The 22,551-nt window shown below is 40.3% G+C and overlaps 2 protein-coding genes across 2 annotated transcripts in view; both read right to left on the bottom strand.

Annotated features, from left to right (window-relative positions):
- LOC141284469 (GTPase IMAP family member 4-like) overlaps positions 1–22,551 on the bottom strand; it is a 480,107-nt gene that overhangs the window by 360,350 nt on the left and 97,206 nt on the right. The gene's annotated exons all lie outside the window — the stretch shown is intronic.
- LOC141341978 (nuclear factor 7, ovary-like) lies at positions 5,262–20,536 on the bottom strand. Its single transcript, XM_073846443.1, has 6 exons — positions 20,141–20,536; positions 19,679–19,774; positions 19,212–19,442; positions 19,112–19,134; positions 18,912–19,030; positions 5,262–5,767 (listed from the first exon to the last, which is right to left on the bottom strand). The coding sequence occupies exons 1-6, from the start codon at positions 20,534–20,536 to the stop codon at positions 5,262–5,264; spliced, it is 1,371 nt and encodes a 456-aa protein (XP_073702544.1).

The raw sequence follows: 22,551 nt of genomic DNA, 5'->3' as shown, positions 1-22,551 counted from the left end.
AGGACATAATCAGCAAAATGTGAATCAGGGTGATGTAATAATTCTGCAGACAAGCAAGAAACATTCAGGCAGAGGCTGGCTCTTCGCTGGCGTGGGAAGCGACCTCCCGCCTGGGAGATCGAGGAGGAAGGCCGAGGCTGGAAGCTGCGGCGTGGCCCGGGCCGGGCGGGGCGACGGCTTTTGCTGCACCTCGGCGTGGAGTAGGGGGCTCTGCGGCCCGAGCGCGCTCTGCCTGAGGCCCTTGCAGAGCTCGGCTACGGTCCATTTTCCCTTGGCTGGGGCGCAGGAGAAGGCTGAAGCGTAAGAAGACGCTGGGGCAGATGGTGGAGACGGCGTAAGCTGGCGTCTCGGAGCAGTGTTGTTTTTTGACAACCAATTGCAATAAGGAATGTTTTAAAACATAAAACACGAACAAGGATGGAATGCTAAAACGGCTTGCCATACTAGTATGGCAAAGAGTATTTTAATGCTAAAACGGCTTGCCATAGCGGCATCAAAACGTTTAAGGTTTTGATTGGCATGCACAATAAGCAGAAATGTCATGCATTTTAAACGTCTGATGGACCGCCCGTCTCATCAACGAAAACTCACGCACGTCTCGTCATGTTTTAGTCATCAACGAGCCATTTTTATCTCGTCATCGTCTCGTTATCGTCATGAAAAGTGGCGTCAACGAAATGATTTCGCCATCGTTGACTAAAACAACACTGCTCGGAGTGCGAGCAGCAGCGGTGCGTGGGGGCCTGCGGCCCCGTGATGCAGCGGCGGGCTCGATTAGTGGGTCCTGCGGAGCGCTGGAGGCCTGGGCGGCGACCTGGATGAAGGCTGGATGAGCTGCAGGTTTGTCTGTATCAGAGGAATAATCCTCGGAGGACGAGTGAATCTCGGACATGTTGCGGCGATTGGGAGTGCCAATGCTGGAATCAGAGATAGCTGAAGGTAGGACTGCTTGGTTATTTAAAGGAACTGTAGTAATTGGATAGGGAGAGTGGCTGGTTAGGTAGTGATTGCTGATGATGAATTGGCCGTGTTAATTATCTGCGCGAGCTCCTCCTGAAATTTGTTAATGAAACATCACTATGTGAGATATATGCATTTTTTTATTATGTTATATACAAATTAGACATATGTGAAACCATATATTTCATGCATATTTAATATTTTAATATGTGATCTTTGATCTTTAAATACAGGACACATGTGAGACACTACACTCTACAAAGTTGCAGTGCATTGCACATTTCACACCTTGAGCCTTAAATGTTAAATGGTACAGTAAGCTACACAAAGAAACATCTTTATTTAAACAGAAATTATTTAAATAGGAAAAAAAATGTTACTGACATGCACAATCAAACAGAAAAAAAGAAACAATTACATATATAACTGATCAAAACACTGAACAGGCATAAGAAACAGAACATCAATTGTAGTGGTCCAGCTAAAGGTCTACAGGTTTGTATTCCCACAGCTTGGTTAGTTTTTGGTTTATTGCCATCCCCAGAAGGCCCCAGATGAAGAAATGTCTGGATTCCAGCATCTGTATAAAAAAAAATTTAAAAGTTAGATTTTGATAAGATAATTACAATAAATTTTCTGAACCATATACTTAAGACTTGCTATCCAACATTGTACCAAAGTGATAAACTACTATAAGATGACAAATATACTGAATATTAAACAGTTGGTAAAGTTAAAGATTCTTTTAAAACTGCAGAATACTAACTATGTATATGTTTGTAAGTTGTAGTTGTAAAATATTCCCAGATACCACAAGGACATGGCAGAACAACAGAGCACAGCCTGCATGGCCATTCAAATAATATGTCTCTATATACATGAAGAACTAAAATATAGTAACCCAAATGCTCAATGACAGAGTTCACAGGTAAGGTTACAATTTAATTTGCTATTTAGCATCAATTAAATAAAGTGTTGACATTCATAATACCTAATATGTGCATCGTTTTGGCCTGGAGAAAACAGGGGTGGAACTATTACATGGATTTTTGAATGACAATTTTGATTAAATCCCCTAAAATAAGGTCCGCCGTTCACACAAACTCATAATCCTTTAAAATTTTATTCTATGACATAAAAAAACACCAGTTAAACCCCACTTTTGATTCGTATTTTAATTTTTAAACTCTTATGTTTCTTAAAAAAGATGGTTGCTAACATGCTGCTTAATGGGACTACAGGGCCTGTCGGAGGCATTAAACGTCATCACGCCAAACAGTTTATCAATTTACTGTCTTTTGCATTGTAGTGTAATTTATAGTGCAATTAATTGTAGAATAATCAATTAATAGTTTCCCGCACCACATTTACTGCCTTTGTCACAGTGAAAGTGAAACTTTAATAATCTAAAGTGCTTAAAGCCAAGTTTAAGATAAATGTTTACGGCCATATGAAGCTGTTAGAAAGCAGATAGATTCAGGATTTTCTAGAAGCAAGGATAAAATAATATTTTGTGTACCCACCCTAACAACATGATAGCTAAAATGTGGTAGTTCATTCACTAAAATAAGTTTAATCTTACCATATCCAAAACCTCTACAGTTATTTAATAGATTAAATGCACTAGAATTATTAAATAGTACACGGAGACACATATTTTGTTGATTTGATTTGTCTACATATTTAACCTTTTCTGTGTAGACGCTCCATCATTCACATCACTGCCATCCACATCTGCAGGTTCGGCCTCCATTTCTGTTTTCTGAGAATTTCGGGACTCATTACCTATTCATGGGACACAAACGAGAAAAGCACAATTATCAGCAAAGATATGAACAAAATTTACTACGATAAATTAACCATATTTTTAAAACCCCATAAATCACATCCTTTAGTGTACTGTTACCTTTATGCAATGTACACAACATAACGTTACATGTTCTTATGCACCCACTCTAGGCATGTCACTGACATGTCAATGCACTTGGTGCAATAACCAAGTACTGTAATTTACTATATGAAATCAAGGTGCTTTTATTTAAATAATTCCATTTTTTTGCAGTTTTATAGTTCTAGTCTAGACTACATCTCAGAGATAAACATTATAATTTTCCTCCGTTATTTTTGTCAGACAGCTTTAAATAATTTCCAAATGTGGCATTGCTTATCCAGTGAAAACAATGAGCTCACAGTATCTCCATACAGATTGTTCATTAACCTACCCAGTAACGTTAGCTAAAATTAACTTTAATGCAAGCAAATTGCAAAACACATCAATGCAGCTGTAATCATAACATCATATATAAAACAATGCAAGGAAATATTTAAAAAAAACTTATCTGCTCTATATAGAGACAGAGGCTCTTGCAGACCAAAACAATCATATAACACTTAGTTTCTATGAAATATTAGCGTAGGTATAAAGCGTTGAGTAAATTAGCATACATTACCTGCACCGCTGCCACATTCAAAGGCGTTTCATCGTTTCCTCTCAGTTGATGTCGGTCTGTCTTCGTGCCCGTCTATAAAATCATTGTCGTTTATTATGTGAATGTATTGGCCCATTTGTTATCCTTCCACTTACTAAGAAAAACATCTTACCGCAGATGACTTGTATCATTGCCCAGCCATTGCTCAGACTCTGCCGTTAGCGCGGGTGAGTTTGAATTTTGGCGCATGCGCAGTAGCGGTATTGTGACACGCACTCAATCGCTCATGTATTTTAATGAAATGCGTTTTAGTTCATCGACAGCACATATGGACAAACAGTTACATTAAGTGTTTTCCCCCTCAATAACTCCATAATACATTCGTTTTACTACAAGTAACTAGTACATTGGCATTTTTTGAACAGGTTATATATTCATCTGTATTTTTTCCCCAGAAAACTGAATTGAAACAATAAAGTTAAGCAAAAAAATATTTTGTTATGTGATTTACAATAAGCAGTATCTTTTAGGCATAAATGGTTAATAAACTTGCATAAATTCAATATATACATTGGTAATTTTGATATATATTGTTAACATATATGGTCTTATCATATAATACAATATACAATTTTAATATATATTGTAAACATATATGGTCATAACATGCAATACCATATAAAAGTTGACCATATATATACTTTCAATATATGTTTATATACAAATTGTACTATGGGAAATTCATATATGTTATAAACATATATCTACATATATCCAGAAGATGTATATATGCGATAATAATATATTGCCCTATATTTAACATATATGAGAGTAGCACTTCTGATATAGGGACATATATGTCATATATTACATTTCGGTATGGGATTTGCTGGATGCTAGCAACTTCCTAATCATGTTAGAAACAAGCTAGCAACATGCGAATCATGCTGTAAACATGCTAGCAACTTGTTAATCATGCTGGAAACATACTAATGATACTAACATGCTAATACTAACATGCTAATCATGCTGGAAACATGCTAACAACATGATAATCATGCTGGAAACATACTAGCAACTTGTTAATCATGCTGAAAACATGCTAGCAACTTGCTAATCATGCTAGAAACATACTAGTAACATGCTGATCATGCTGGAAACATGCTAGCAACATGCTAATCATGTTAGAAACAAGCTAGTAAAATGCTAATCATGCTGGAAACATGCTAGTAACATGCTAATCATGCTGGAAATATGCTAGCAACATGCTAATCATGCTGGAAACATGCTAGTAACATGCTAATCATGCTGGAAATATGCTAGCAACATGCTAATCATTCTGGAAAAATGCTAACAACATGCTAACCATGCTGGAAACATACTAGTAACATGCTAATAATGCAGGAAACATGCTAACAACATGCTAATCATGTTAGAAACAAACTAGTAACATGCTAATCATACTGGAAACATCCTAGCAACTTGCTAATCATGCTGGAAACATGCTAGCAACATGTTAATCATGTTAGAAACAAGCTAGTAACATACTAATCATGCTGGAAACATGCTAGTAACATGCTAATCATGCTGGAAAAATGCTAGCAACATGCTAATCATGCTGGAAACATGCTAGTAACATGCTAATCATGCTGGAAACATGCTAGCAACTTGCTAATTATGCTGGAAACATGTTAGTAACATGCTAATCATGCTGGAAACATGCTAGCAACTTGCTAATAATGCTGGAAACATGCTAGTAACATGCTAATCATGCTGGAAACATGATAGCAACTTGCTAATTATGCCAGAAACATGCTATTGAGTCATGATGAAAGATGAAAGCAGGAAGATCCAGAGCTACAGGAGTAACGATTACTGACTATTGATCGCTAAGATCCTCATAGAGTCATTATAACAATAACAATGAAAGAATGGCAGTAGTGTGTGAGTGAAGATGGTTGTGAATGTGTGTAGATGTGTGTTAGTTACAGGATCAGAGAATGACACCGTTCCTCTGTCATAGTCCAGATTCACTCTCACACGATCAAGATCCTGATTAACACGAAAACCAGAACTAAAATAATGTCCATACTGACGATACTCCACACACCAGACACCAGTCTTAAAGAAAACACGTCCCTTCCTCTGGTTTGACGCTGTAGTTACTCCAAGAGTCCAGTGTTTACTCTGTTTAACCTCCACATCCCAGCAGTGTGTTCCTGAGTTAAAACTCTCTGAACCCAGAACACAGAGATAACGGTCAAATCTCTCTGGATTATCAGGAACAGGTTGATTGATCTCGCTGTATCTCACACTGGTCAGATCATCAGACACGAGGAGACGTGGATTTGCAGTGTTTGGATCCAGAATGACAGGAGCTGATGAGACACAATCAACAGATGCTGTTATTCTGATGTTCATATAATGATCAAGAGTGAACCAAACACAGATGATTATGAATTATGACACTCGTCCTGTTGATCAAACACATCAGACATTTTCCTCTCATCACTGTCAGTCATTCTCTGTGTGATTTATCAATACTGAAAGTTCAATCAGAAACACTGAGTGATGCTGAAGAGATATTCATTTGATTTATGCTGTCATTTATATTCAATTATAGTCAGAAGATGCTTTTAATACAAAATGTTGCCTTTGTACACAACTTTACACAGTGCTGTCATATTCAAATGAGATAAACTAGAATAATACAAAATAAATAAAGTTTATATCTGTATCATTGTCCTCTGTGTTTCTCACGTATGAATCAAAGCTCTGCTTACTTCATAAAAATAAATACACAGTAGATATTATTTCACAGTAATTGTAACACGGAGTCAGAGACATTCGGATCCATCTGCAAGGCTTTATTTAGAATCGTCAACAGGCAGGAATAATCACCAGAAAACAGGAACAACGTAGGTAATCCGGGAAACAGTTCAATAGACAGGCAATGGTCGCAATGGCAGGTAGCAGGAATCGTCAACGGGGTACACAGTCCAGAGTCATACACAGAGAATCCAACACAGAGATAAACGCTTAGAATTACGACCATATGGAACGATAAGACTTCGCGATGAACAAGAGAAAGTCCGCGCCTTATAAAGGCCACAGAGGCGCTATTGGTGACAGTAATGTAATCAAATAACAATCTTGCTGATATTATTAACTAAAAGGGCCGGGTCCTATCATGCTCTTTTACAACGTCTTTATTTTGTTTTTGGGGTGTACTTGAACATGCTGTCATGCTTAGTTGTTCGAAAAACGCATTATTTTTCACATAATTTACATTATTACAATAGCTTTCTCCCCAGGCTGGCACAAACGACTCGATTAGTTCCGGGTTCTGCCTTCTAAAAAACCAAAAGTATTGTGATTGGTCAGCAGTCCCACTGCATTGCGATTGGCAAACAGAGTAGACCGCGTTCCGCCCTGCTGCGCCCCTTCCCAAAGCAGCAAACTAGATTAAAGCGATTCTTACGTTTTAAATATGGATATTTTTCTTACAAAAACAAATCAGGTCGATAAAGGAGGCTTTTACCGACCGCCCCGGAGCCATGTGAGGCACTTTTTTTTATTACGGATCGACTTGTTTTTGACTGATGGAGAGAAACACTCGTCTATATCGTTCAGTTCTAAAGCTTGCGAGAGCTAGGATTATTTTAATAGGGTGACCATACGTCCTCTTTTACCCGGACATGTCCTCCTTTTTGGCTATGAAATTATGTCCGGGGGGATTTTGTAAAATATCATGAAATGTCCGGGTTTTTTACCTCATTTCACTGACCGTCATTAATTCAACACTTTAAATGCAGCCACTGCCCACCGGCAATATTCTGAGGTACCTGTCTGATGACGTGAAAGACCCAGTTGTCAAAACAAAACAAACGAGGAGCTGCTCTGCAAGAGCTGTGTGTCACTAACATGCCGAAACGCAAATGTAGTTTCACAGACGAATTGCAAAAAAAAAAATACCCGATGTTCATTCGTGGTCGTGATAAATGGGAAGCATTGTGCACCATCTGCACCTATGCTGCCCTCCAAAGGCAAATTGCAGTAACTACACCAACACTGAAACAGAGAAAAATGCCTTTAAAGTTGTTAGGCCAGCTAGTCAAACACGTTGACACTCTTGTTTCTCGGAAACACTCTCGTTTCTTTGGGACAAAATTGATCAGGAGACTTTGCCACAAGACAAAACAGTTTTCATAAAGTCCATTTTAAGCCTCAATTTTGACCAAATGCGTAGTTACTGCACTTTGCCTTGGGAGGGCAGTATGTGTCTGTTGCCAATAAAGGGGGGGGGGGGGGGGCTTGCATCCTGGGGAGGGTGTCCTCTTTTTGGATTCTCAGAATATGGTCACCCTAATTTTAATGTAACTCCGATTGCATTCGTCTGAAAGAAGGAAGTCATATACACCTAGGATGCATGAAGGGTGAGTAAATAAAACGCTATTGTTGGTCGTCAGCCTGCGAGATCGCAGATGTATGATACTTTTATTATTGTGCTAATGTGCATGCCTGAAACCATAAGGCTAGTGAAGCTATCTACACTGTATGATGAGTAAATGTTTTACCACACACTGCACATGTCTAAGGCGCGACTCTGAGGCGTCCATGAATGATCGCTAATGTTAGTCAATGTTCGCGTTTACATCAGCCTAGTGATGTGGTTCCAGACGAATCGTTCTATTTAACCGGATCTTCCTAGTGAACCTGTCGAACCAGTTCACCAAATCGAACTGAATCGTTTGAAACGGTTCGCTTCTCCAGTAATCACTAATCCACAAATTACTTAAAGGTTTTTACTTTTTAACGTGCCCGACACTCCCTCTGATTTAAAATAAATCAATTTCCCGAGTTATTCAGTTACTCAAACAGTGTTTGAACGGCTGTGAAAAGAGAGCTGATGATGTGCATGAGCAGAGCAGCTGCCAGAGCGGTTGTCCTTCTCGAGTCATGAATCGTTTGTATCGGTTGTCGGAACACCAGTACACTGAACAAGAACCGGTTTCTTTCGGACGTGTCCGATTTGAGAATCGATGAGCTGATACTGTGCGCATGCATGTAATTTTTTCAAGCGGATGAAATGAAGCACGTTAGTCAAGTTGGTCTATTTTGTTAAACGTTTTGTTAAAAGTTTACTTAAGGATTCTGTTAGGTTATTGGCTAAAAGGGTTTTTATGATCTTGGTCAGGGAAGTGGTACCATAATAAATGAGATGGTTGATTAAGAGAAAACATGTGATGAATTATGAAGCTGCACTGTAAAAGATAATGATGACAAGCACAAATTGTGTTTGTATTAAATAAACAATGTTTTAATGAAACAATACACAACTATAATTTGAACCATGTTCAAACAAAAATTGTTATTATAATAAAAAAACAATATTTAACTTTTAAACATGGTGGTATAATGATAAAAATGACGTAATCAAACTACTGCACGAGCATACCAAGTGGCACGTTTCAGTCACTCTCTGTGTGAGTTCTCAACTCTCATTCTCGACTCAAGAATCGGTTGCAGCGGTTGTCGGATCACCAGTACACTGAACGAGAACCGGTTTCTTTCGGATCACTAGTACACTGAACGAGAACCGGTTTATTTTCGAACGCGTTCGATTCGAGAATCGATGAGCTGATACTGTGCGCATGCGTGACTCGTGCAGCTGCCAAACATAAACAAGCTCCTGCTATGACTGACTCCATCTGAACGGAACTAGTTCTTTTTTACCACTTCTCTGTGCTAATGCTATGAGCGCGGTTAACTGAGGACTTGAATGAGGGGATCTGGTGAAATGACGTTTATAACAAATAAATCTTTATGGATTGTGCATGTGCATAGTAAGCTGATCGTGTTTCTGATTAGAATTAATTTATCTTATAATTTATTAAATCAAGACTTGTAAAACTTACTCATATGATCACTGCATGTAACTGTATATGGGTGCTTAGATGCAAAACTTTATTGTCAAAAACTTGTCAGACCAAAATTATGTTTAAGTTATTAGCTACTGGCTTTATTTGAATGTTGGCTTGAGTAGCGTAAAAGAACTGAAGAACCGGTTTTTTGAACCGGTTCTTTGAAACGAACTGTCCGAAAGAACCGGTTCGCGGAAAAGAACCGAACTTCCCATCACTACATCAGCCGCGACTCTGTGTGTGTTTGAACAATCTATGCCGCACACCAATGGCGCGGCTCCAGCTAATGATCTGAATTTCCGTAGGTGGTATACCGCGTTGTGACATCATTGCGGGCGGAAAACAAACGTTGAGTTATGCATATAACTACTGTTCCCAGAAGGAGGGAAACGAGGTACAACACATTACTATGGGATATCGCGTTCCTGCGCCGTCTGCTGAAGACACCTATAATCACGCCTGAAAGGCAATTGACACATAACGACGTGGGCGGGGCCACCTGCCCACAGCATATAAATGCAGTCATATGTGTCATTCCCTTTGTTCAGTCCAGCTCTTCACCGAGCCTCCGACTGTGCGGGGCCCAGGTGTGTTGTAACTCGTTTCCCTCCTTCTGGGGACAGTAGTTATATGCATAACTCAACGTTCCCATTCAGTCGGTTCACTCGGTACAACACATTACTATGGGACAAATAATCACGCCCCGTAAAGTCGCCAAAACAAACGTAAGGGACCAGCACCGCCACTTAACCCATGTGTTTCACGGGAGTGATGGGCCCTGGCTTGCAACCTCTGCCGTGAGCACGGACCGGGCCACCGAGTCGGTAGAACTGAACAAACGTGTGCAGTGACGCCCAACTGGCAGCCGCACGGAAAAACTTACGCAATTCCCATGACATCTCCATGCGTAACATGCAGTAAAGTGCCCAAGCACCCATGTAGGTAGTCAAAACGGGCATGATCTATATGCTAACCATAGCTTTCTATAATCCCATGCGAAAGACACTATTCAAATAGCGGCTTCACATAACCCGAGTTGGAAAAAAATCATAAAAAGCTGGTCAAACCCTGCATCTGCACAATGTACCTGCGTCCATCTCGTACAACGCATGACATCTCCTGTCTTCCTCTGAGTCAGAGGTTTTAACAGGTGTATACTCTGCACTTGTTTTCTCTACAATCAGACATTGGTACAATCTGTTGTTTGGTCTGGCCAGAGGAGAACTGGTCCCCCGACTGAGCCTGGTTTCTCCCAAGGTTTTTTTCTCCATCTCTGTCACCTGTGGAGTTTTGGTTCCTTGCCGCTGTCGCCTCTGGCTTGCTTAGTTGGGGACGCTTTCCAGCGATATCGTATACTATTTGAACTGAACTGACGATGATATCACTGAATTCATTGATGAACTGCCTTTAACTGAAAATTGATTGTTACAATAATGCGTTACTTACACACTATTGTGCTGTTTAAATACTGTGCAGTTGCTTTGACACAATCTGTATTGTAAAAGGCGCTATATAAATAAAGGTGACTTGACTTGACTTGACTTGGATACAACACCACCCGACAAAACAAGTTTGATGCCCAAGGCGTGCACCGATAGCGCCTGAAGTTCGTCCATGTACTTCCTGATGCTAGTACCGACCACCAGACACAGCATCCTTAAATCCCAGAATTTGGAAGTCCCGAACAAAAGGTTCGCACATGATGGCCTGTAGACCTACGCCCTAAGTATACTTCAGCTGCCCGTATTCCACGCACCGTGTATGCGACATAAACTTTGCCGACAGGAGGGCGTCCACGGACGTCCATGTATACGATTGTGTCTGTGTGGACAGTGCGCGTTGGTCTTATGGGTAAACCATGATAGGTATGTTATGGAGACGTCTTGATGGCCACATCTGCAATAGAGCCATAGGATATTTCCTATTAGATGCCAAACAGATGTTTAGAAAATGTCTCTTAAGACGTTTACGATTTAGAATTTTATGTAAAACTGACATCTTAAAGACACCCATCAGACGTACACTGCAGATGCTTTCTAGATGAAGCAATATTTTAACAGATATCTTGCAGACATACATGTGATATCTGTGAATGACTAGAGTGCCTGGAAACAATGTCAACTGTTGTGACTGTTCAGGCAGCGTGCGTACAACAGCGCTTGTGCGAGTGATCTGAGCACGTTAAACACAAAGCCACTTACACACTATTTTTGCTATATGAGTTCAGCCCAACTTTGTGACTGCTCAGGCAGCGTGCGTACAACAACGCTTGTGCGAGTGACTTGAGCACTTTAAACACAAAGCCACTTACACAATATTTTTGCTATCTGAGAATTAGCCCAACTTTTGAGACTTTGCAGACAGTATGCGTACAATAGCACTTGTGCGAGTGACTTGGGTACTTTAAACACAAAGCCATTTACACAATATTTTTGCTATCTGAGTTTAGCCCAACTTTTGAGACAGTGCAGACAGCGGGCGTACAATAGCACTTGTGCGAGTGACTTGAGCATTTTAAACACAAAGTAATTTACACAATATTTTTGCCATCTGAGTTTAGCCCAACTTTTGAGACTGTGCAGACAGCGTGCATACAATAGCACCTGTGTGAGGGACTTGAGCACTTTAAACACAAAGCCACTTACACACTATTTTTGCTGAGTTCAGCCAAACTTTTGAGACTGTGCAGATAGCATGCGTACAATAGTGCTTGTGCGAGTGACTTGAGCACTTTTGACACAAAAACCACTGACACAATATTTAGAAGAATATGCTGAAAACAACAACGTGCATTGTTTCTTAACACACCTCTGCGTCTAGTTCAGGACAACACATCTCGTGTTACCTTCAACTCGCCAAAGGAGTATGCTTTGAAAAGCTTGCGCTCCCAACTTTGCGTAAGACGGGGCAGAGCTTAAAAACATGAAGAATACCCTGGTCTCTTAGGAACCGCAAGGCAAGCAGGTGCGTGTTTTGGCGCTGCAGTATTAATGCAATTCCCCCACTGCAAGATGAAAATAGCTGTCCAATAAACTTCCATAAAGAAAAAAGGAATGAGCTTCCTTTAGAACATCGGTATCCCTTCAATTAGGCACAGCTATGGTGATAAAAAAGCCTTACCGGTGCAACGCTCTTCAAATTGCAGGCATCTTTCAGATCAAATAGATCAATCAGATTATCCCGCTCAACAGGCAGGCCCTATAGGAAACCACAGTTCCAGCTGAGGGTGCCAGTCTGCCTCGGACAAAAGGTCGTTGCATAGAAAACAGACACCACGGTGCACTTAACAGTAATGTCGTGATGCTCACGTTCCCTGTCTTTGCTGCCGAGCGAGAACCCCCCAAAGTCAGTGACAGACCCTGTCACCCTGTCCAGGGTGAGCTGCCTCAGTTTCCTTAGCGGGAATACGCACAGCAGGGTCCTGGGCTAGACCTGAGACGGCCTTTCGCCCTCCAGTGGGGCCCTCTTGTCCATAATCATGCAAACAACAGGAAGTGCGTGTGTGCTGCAGATGCAAAAAGATTCATATTTTTCATTCTGACTCACACTTTTACCCTGCTGAGCCAAGTGTGTTGGTAGGAGAACTTCTCCGGTTTATTTGGCAACTCTTACAGAGTTTCTTGTCTGCATCTGTCATCACTATTACACATGACATAACCTGCCTAGGGGATCCCCTCTGTTAACAGATTCGGGTTTCCCCGGGGGATCAGTGCCCGAACGCACCTCCGCGCTACACCGGCACGTCTGCTTAAATGTTAAGTGGTATACAGTGCTCAGCGCCGGATCCCACGCCATACTTCTGCTATTGAAGCCATGAGCCCCAGCAGTCTCAGTACTTTAAGCAAAATAACGCACTCGTCTCTTCAGCAGAAACTGAACGAGACACCAGCGATAATCCTCTCTATCTCGACTGAAACTCATCAAGACGAGAGCTCGTAAATGGAAAACAAGTGTACGTGTTTATAACACTGCTTGTTTCCTGCTGTCTGAAGGCAGGGACAGGTCGCGTAAACTGGCGAACAACCTTACGCCTACGGCACAGCAGACTCGCACCGCTTCTGCAATCTGCACATCCTTCAGATATGCGCGACGTTAGGGACCCAAACAAAATGTGCAACCCCCTTGACGGAGACCTCAGAAATTCTCTGTGCCCCAGGTGGCCCTATGCATCAGGCAAATGCACAGATGTAAGCCAATGATGAACATTAACAGTGCTCGTTCAACCGCTTGTTCAACAGCCTTGAATCTAAGCTAGGGTGGAAACCCCCCTACATGGTTCTTGAGGGGGTGGAAGTAATGGCTAAACACCAATCCTTTTCCTCCGTTTTCCATTGCGGCAACACCTGTATTGCCACCCTGCTGAGAGAGCATGGATGTCCACCGCAGGCTGCAGCGAGCCCTACTTGGCCCGCTCGGACATCGGAGTTGCAATTACTCCGCCGAACTGGGAGGCGCGCGAAAGCAAGCGCCGCAGATAACCCCATTGGAATCGTGCGAAGAACTCACGGTGTTAGAAGGTGTGCGCGCCCCCTGCTCAAGGCTGACAGAGAGAATTAGCTCCACAGCATTTAACTTTGCAGGATCTTTACAGCGGACAGGTTGTCATTCCCGCTTTCACAGGAGTCAAATGCAACCTGCGAGCTTCTCCGTATCGGAGGAGTGTCAAGTCACTGACAAACTTTGCTGCCGCTGTCCAATACCGACCCCTGCTAGAGTCCTTAATTGCCTCACTTCCATCCACCGCCTCAGAGAGCAGTAAGAGGAGCCACACAACGCCACACGCCGATCAAGCGTGGAACGCCGGCAGTGTGCCCATGCCCCGGGGTTGGAGAGAGCCATCCTGGCGTGGACAATCCCCAGACATACCGGGCAGTGCTCGTGGGTATCCTTTTCGAACAGTGAGTACCCACCTTTCATGGGACAGGTGCGAGAATCTTTCTTGTCTTGTGACATACTACTCGAAAAAAATAGTTATTTAGCCCGTGTTAGCGTAGCCAAACGTGAGCCTAATAACTCTCTTCTTCGTTTGTCTGTTTCTTTTCCACTTCATGCCATCCCTTGGAAGACTGCAGCGGATCGTGTTTTAGCCACTGCTCCACCAAGCACGTGCTACACATCGCTTGAGTGCGGAATGATAGAACGGCTGGGTGTGCACACACCCACAGGGTTTAGAGAAAGCCAACTAGCGTGGACAGGTCCCAAACTCTCCGGCGGATCGCGCTTGTGACCATAAACACCCACATGCAATTTAAACAGGGGTAAGATCCTACGCTTAAACGTTGATCAGGAAAAAGTTCATTAGCCATTTGTTAGCTGTGCTAAACTTGAGCTCAAAACTTCTGCTTTTGTTGTGACATAACTACTCGAAAAAGAGCTATCTAGCCCGTGTTAGCGTAGCTAACTCTCTTCTTCGTTTGTCTGTTTCTTGCTTAGCCTCAACAAGGATCACCCCAGTGGGTTTTCTCTCATGAATGTGACGTGATGTGTCCTAGCAGCTCGGTGAAGAGCTGAAGAACAAAGGGAATGACACATACGACTGCATTTATATGCTGTGGGCAGGCGGCCCTGCCCACGTCGTTATGTGTCAATTGCCTTTCAGGCGTGATTATAGGTGTCTTCAGCAGACGGCGCAGGAGCGCGATATCCCATAGTAATGTGTTGTACCGAGTGAACCGACTGAATGGGAACGCTGTAGTCAGGGATTAAATTGGGCCGGGGCCGTCTGGGGCTGAGCCCCGGCACATAGATTACAGGACTCGACACTTCATTAAGCTACACAAGTAAAACATCAAAAACAAAAAATAACTAGCCAATCACCAAAACGCAAACCAAAATCAGGAAACTCTACCACATGAACAGCTAATTCAATCGCATGTGAATAAATGCAAATAATCCCAAACACAGAGTAAAGACACTAGCTATGTTTCCATCCAAAAATGCGAATTTAACTTATGCGCAAAACTGGAACATCGCATAAAACATTTGGGCATAAAGCACCGTTTCCATCCAACAAGACAAAGAGAACAAAGTCGTCACTTGCTGACAAATTTCCACTAAATGTAACTAATAAAACTAGGATAAGTCACTGAAAATAATAATTGTCATATAAATATGATTAATTGAAGGGATTTTAGTAGGGATGTGACTGTAAGGAAATTTTTCCACAGGTTAACTGACGTGGCAACACAAGCAATACCGGTACAGTATCACAGAGGGGAAAGGATGGGGGTAAGTTAGTTCGTAAGAGTTTTCCCACGTTCCCACGCTTTTCTTCGTTTTTGAATAGCTTGTAAATGCCCGTGCATGAGCATTTTACTTTTACTTTCGAATTAGCGGCAATTCTGTGTCTATTGATTGAATGGACAACGACAAAACAATACGACTAACTCACTTAGTCTATATTAAACACAGAATTATTAATGTATTAACAAAAATAAAATAACTACACTGTTAAATAACTTACACAAAGTGTATTTATATTAAAAAACAGTCCTACTGAAAATCAGCAAACACGGTGGAATAAATAAGAACCGAATGTTCTTCCAATGAGCTTCCAAAATCACCTTTTAGATAAACGGCAACAGGCCTTTTTAAAATCTAAAATATACTCGACTCCAGCCGCGGATCTGTTATGCGACTGTTGAGCAGCCGTGTTCAGTTCCTCTAACTGAACTAAATGATTTTTATTACTATAAAAAAAATCAAAACGTGTTGGGCAAGTGACAAAACTGGTGAAGGAAACATCTCAGAATGACCAATACAACATTTCTGATGCTGTGAGACAAGATGTGTCTGCTGGTTAGTTGAGTTAGCCTGTTATATCAGTGCAGAATCACATGATGTTTTTAATACGGAGGAATTTATTCGGTAAAAGTATTTCCATCGTAGTTTATGCACATTTATTCTTATCGGATAAAAAGTTTATCCCACTCAGTTATAATACAAAAATGCGCATATGTTTTTTATGAGTTTTTTATGCATTTTTAGAATTTATGCGCATTTTCTCGTTTCCATCCAGAGATTTTTTATGCGATATTCCAAAATGCGCATAAAAATAGGTGGATGGAAATGTGATGCGGTCGTGGCGCCGGCTTCCTTTTAAATATGTTTAGTCTAATGATTGTGCCTGATGCGCCCACGCCCGCTCAGTCAGAGGAGAGGAGGCACGCAGATAAAAAAATAATTATTGATTACCAATTTGAATCAGAACATTATAATAAAAACAATACCTTAAAGTGGTATTTTTAAACCGGCAAACCCCTTTAAACTTTTCAGTCCAAGAATTAAGTAAATGAACGCATTCAAACAGTAAGTACAAAACAGCTCTATAGAACAAAAAAAAAAAAAAAACTAGCCGATTTCATGAGAGATTGCGGAGAATCATTCAGCGTTCAGTTCTATTCAGCAGCAAAAATAATTTCAAAGACAGCTAACCTAAAGCGCATTTCAGAGCAACCACACGATTCATTGCTGAATCATTTGTTTTGTAATTTGTCTTGAACAAATCAGTTGAGTCAAAGTTTCATTCTCCAATGCACAAACATCTGATAAATCAGTCGAACTGAATCGAACAACGAATCGTTGAACAACTCACTCATTAGACACTTGCCGTCACCTACTGGTGTTTTAATTTGGTTTAAAAGTATAATCCCCCGATAATTTCTTGTGTATATTAAAAAAATACTTAAAACAATCTCAACAATACTCTCAAAACAATCCTAACATTATTTAATTCAGTTGTTCATATTTCATATTATGTAATAGAATTTATAGATCAAATGTAAGAATTTTAAAAGAAACATGAAGTATTAATGAAATTAGGGGGAAATATAAGTGTAAAAAAATCCCTTGAATTAAATATAAAAAAATGCAGATTTATGTCACAGCTGATAGAAAACCGATGAGAATATATATATATATATATATATATATATATATATATATGTATATATATATATATATGTATATATATATATATATGTATATATATATATATATATATATATGTATATATATATATATATATATATATATATATATATATATATATATATATATATATATATATATATATATATATATATATATATATATACCTGAATCCACTCACCACGGACCAAACGTTCACGGACGACGCCCCTACAAAAGTCGGTTGCTTACCACAGACAGGGGAGAAACTATCTCCGATGAGGTTGAAGCTTACCTGCTCTCTGCTCTCGTTTCCCCCGCAGATTCACCGTGAACGATTGGTGCCGTCACTTCCTGGACACAGCCACCGCAGCGATCTCACTCCCAGCACTTACCTGCTTGTGGACACCTTCCCTGGAAACCTGCACGACAAGGACTTCACCTCTCACGGAGCACCGACGCACGATCACCTGCCTTCTCACCGTTTCACTTAAGTCTGTCAATAAAACTCACCCTCCGGGGCTCACCAAACTGCCTTGTCTTGTCGTGCTGTTTCCCGCCCGGCCACAATATATATATATATATATATTGCCTGACACCAGAGCCCCCCCACATAACAAATCCCAATTTAACCCCTGGCTGTAGTCCAAACGAGTCGTCTCATTGTAGTTCTTGAAAAGGGATTTTTAAATACTAAATATCTCCCTTTGGAGTGGACTTTGAGATTTGTAACTTTGTAGATGTTTTTTATGCCCAAACATACACACAACACACTGGCTAAAGTTCAAAAAGTGGAAAAGCATAATAGCACCCCTTTAACTAAAACTATTATTATTATTATTAGTTTTTTTAATTAAAATAAAACTTAAAGTAGTTAAAGGCAAAATGACTAAAACTTAAAGAAAATTATGTTTACATTACATTAAATTGTACATACATTTACATTAAATGTGAAGCTAAAATGTAAACCACCGGAGGGCACCCTCTCCCGAATATTGACTGTTTTGGACTCTATTTCCCACATTCCCCGTACCTGGGTCTGATTGCCCTTCCAGGTGTTCCTCTTCTCCTCCGCTGTTTATTGTGCTTCCGGACTTACTCTCTTTGCGAAGCCTTGTATTGCCCCTGGCTGCATTACCGAGCGTTTGTTACCATTATTGGATTTTCTGTGTATTGACCTAGGATTGCTTGTTCGTTTTTGATTCTCTGCCGCCTGCCATTTGGACTCTTTGCTTTGGACTGTTTATCGCTCTGCCAACCGCCAGCCCTGATACTTCGCCTGTCTGTGACTACTCTTGTTTATTCTCTGTTGTCCCCGTCGCTATTTCCTGACCCCCGCCTGTCTGACCTTGATTAATCTTATTAAAAGCTGCAAATGGATCCTCAGGCTTCTGATCAATCTTTACAATATATATATATTTTTGTGTGTGTGTAGAAATGTTTTTGTAAGTTTGATCCAATAAACTGTCTTAAAAACAGCTGAAATCACTTCTGTGTCTTTGATTAGACTGAAAATGAAAGTCAAGCAGATTGAATTCTGGGATTGATTATTTCTAAAAGTGATCTGCTGATTTTGCTGCAGTAGATGATCAGTTTATTCACACATAATGCTGAAATCTGTCAATATTCCCCCTCATGCATCATTTCTAGTGTATGTGTGTGAGCTCAGATCTTCTGCAGTCAGACTCACTGTTCTGGACGATGTCCTGCATCTTCTTCCAGACTCTGAACGGCAGGTTGCCCAAGTAACGTGGCACATGAATCAAAGCTCCAGAAGGCGTCTGTGGATCCGGCTGTGAGATCTGGACTCTGGAAGAACATTCAGGAGTCAGAACTGCAGTGGCTTTGGATCAGAAGCAGAGAGACCAGAGACACCAGCAGATCACTCACCTTTCCATTGAGACTGGAAACTCCTGCAGAACAAACACACCATTGATCATCAACAACTCAATCAATCATCAATCAATCAATCAATGATCTGAAATCAGACCTTTAGAAAGCAGACATCACTGGCTTTCATCATCTCCTCCGTGTCTTTGATTGTGTGTGAAAGAGCTGAGATGTGTCTGTTGATCTCCTCCAGCTTCTCCTTCATCATCTGCTTCTTCTGCTCCTCTTCCTCCCTCAGTGCAGTGATTGTAGCTTCTTCTTCATCTCTGAGAAACTGATGAAGCTTCTCAAACTGCTGTTTAATCTGACGCTCTGTGTGCTCAGCTTGAGACTGAAATCAAACCACATTCACTTCAATCATCTCCATCAACACACATCAACACAATCACATCATTCAGATCTGAGACAAACTCAGATACAGACATATAACGGATCCAGAAGCAGATTGATGATCCTCATTTACTAAAATAATCAGCTGGAGTCCATTATATTAAATATATCAGATCGTAACTGTATATAGTGATCCTACAGCTGGAATGAAAATGACTCTGGATTCTGTTTCCTCACCTTGATGTGTTCAACTGTTTTCTCAAACTTTCCTTTCATAGTTTCACTGAGTTGAAATTTCTCCTGTAATGATTTCAGTGCTGTATCGAGCTCCTCCTAGAATTAAACAAAATAAAATACATTAAACACTGGATTAGAGTGAAAAAAGACAATACAGTGATATGGTCATATAATGCAGTGCAAAAGTATTTGCCCCCATCCTGATTTCTTCTGTTTTTGTGAACATCTCATGCTAAATTAATTCAGAAGTAATTACAGTTTTTAAATGACAATGATATTTATTGAAGCAATATGGATATCTAATACCTGTGTGAAAAATAATGAGCCTATGTGAAAAAAAGTATTTGCCCCCATCGTTACCGATTCCCCAAATCTGTGAAACTGCATTCAAAATGGGGTTCAAATCGACACTTAAATAGGACTTTTTAACATGAAGTTGAAAACTCCTTTGTCTTGCCTTACCTTATATGATGGGACAACTTCATCGATTGGTCTGACTGTATGACTGACATGTTTTTGTGAATTTACACACACTAAACACACCGGCTGTTTGTCCTCCAGACAGAAGAGTTTGAGTTTCTCACTGTGTAAACTGCAGATCTCCTCAGATCCTGATGAACTCCTCTCATTTCTCTGCTTCAGGAACGACTCACACAAGTTTTTTAACGCAAGATCAGGAGGAAGTTGATCTCTTGAGGATCTTCTCCTGCAGACAGGACACTCCTGAGTTTTCTTGGTTCTCCAGAACTGTTGAAGACACTCTTTACAGACACTGTGACTACATGATAAAACAACAGGATTCTTGAAGATTTCACAGCACAAGGGACAAGAAAGCTCTTCTAGAGATAGTGAATCCATTTTCACAGTTTGAGCTCCAGCAGTCTAAACTTTACTTTCACTTTCTGAACGACGGCTTCAAAAATTAATCTCAAAGATCTGCTGTCTGTTCAGAAACAAACATCCCAAAAAATCCTTGAAGTGTTTCTCTTTGTTCTTCACTGATTCTTTGTTTTCTTTAGTAAAGACAGAAGAGAGAATGACAGACAGGAGAAATAATGAGTCTCTTCCTGGTTTTGAGTGAGTTGAGTCGAGTGTCAGGTGGTTTAAGAGGGAGGAGTTTATGATAAGCATTGGGTGTGTTCAAACAGGTCAGATATGTGGAAATCTGATATATGGACATAGATGTATATAAATCAATACTTACAGCAGCACATATGTGATGCTGGACCACAAAACCAGTCATAAGGGTCAATTCTTTGAAATTGAGATTTATACATTATCTGACAGCTGAATAAATAAGCTTTCCATTGATAGGCTTGTTAGAATAGGGCAATTATTGGCTTAGATACAACTATTTGATGTGGAATATGAGGGTGCATATTGCTGATCAAAAATTTATTTTTGAAATATTTACAGTAGGGAATTTACAAAATATCTTTATGGAACATGATCTGTACTTAAAGGGGTCCTATTATGCTTTTTCACTTTTTGAATTTTAGCTAGTGTGTGTGGTGTATGTTTGAGCATAAAAAAAAACTATCAATAATGTTAAAAATCTCAAAGTCCACTCCAAAGGGTGATTTTTTTTAAATCCCTTTTTAAGAACTACAATGAAATTTGAAATGTAAACTTTAGCAATGTAGCATGGATCAGGGGCGGAGCCAGAGGGGTGGCTTGGGGTGGCCCACGCCACCCCTGAGAATTGATTGGCCACCCCAGGTGCCACCCCAAAATCCTACTCTACGATTGGCCATTAACATGCTCAAAGGCGGAACCGTTGTTGACGCACTTGCTGCCTTTAAATCAGCGCGGGGGCTTGGACAGTCAGACACCAGAACTCAGAAATGTAAGTAGCAAATGTTTGATGTAAGCTAACCAACAATACATGGCTTACTGTTTTTTAGCATGTGAGTTTACAGCACTACTACTTGTGCTAGCACGCAAAGATATCTATTTACCTGTCACATCTGCCTTGATATCTAATCGCACACACAGCCCAGTATTAAGTCTGTTGAATCACGTCATGTATGCTAGGCTAATTTATCTACTGTACCTGCCTTTTTTCTGCTTTTCTGCCTACTCAGTCGACATTTGCTAGGTCATTAACTGTTAACTGTAGGCTACTTTTGTAAAAAGGATTTAACGATTTATCATTAGCAGATTAGCAGACGCAATTTTATGCAAAAAAACGTAGCCTACATTATATTTTAACCAAGGAACCAAATAAAACACGCCAGCAAGGTAACGTTAGCTCGCCGGCCCCTACCTTCAGTAAGTTAGGTTTAGGCTATATTCCCAGATAAATTCCACGCACGGTTTCGTTTTTGTTTGTTCTAACGTTATATATACAGTCAATGTTTTCAAGCCCTGTGTTGCTAACATACCTAGGCTGTGAAATTAAGGTCTAGCCTACTGGTGGGTTTAATTGAATTTGAGCAATAGGAAACCAATTTACATCTGGAGATAGTTCTTTGTGCTCGCCAAAATCATAGAAATTATCATTACAAGACACTTACAGTAGCTCCTGTAATCCAAGACAGATTTTCTTCGAGTTGTTAGGCTTTAGAGTATTTAGTTTAACAAATGACATGGAAACAAACATAATTCATTTCATCCACATATCCTTATGCACGATGCACAACAGTTTAGCTTAAAGTTGTTATTGTGAAAAACAAAAAGTCTTGAAGGTGTATTTTTATGTTTGAGATGTTTGTTTATTTATATTTGATTTTATTCAAATAAAAAGAAATTTGATGTAAGAGTACGGTCTTTGTCCTTCAATTTATGAGTATGGTGTTTGATGCATGATTTTATGATGCCACCCTTGAATTAATCAGTGCTCCACTAAGGCCACCCCTGTTAAAAAGTCTAGA

This window comes from Garra rufa, chromosome 1, assembly GCF_049309525.1.
Source record: "Garra rufa chromosome 1, GarRuf1.0, whole genome shotgun sequence".
Classification (NCBI taxonomy): domain Eukaryota; kingdom Metazoa; phylum Chordata; class Actinopteri; order Cypriniformes; family Cyprinidae; genus Garra; species Garra rufa.
The sequence above is the reverse complement of the archived record's forward strand: the minus strand, read 5'-3'. Positions and strand labels throughout refer to the sequence as shown.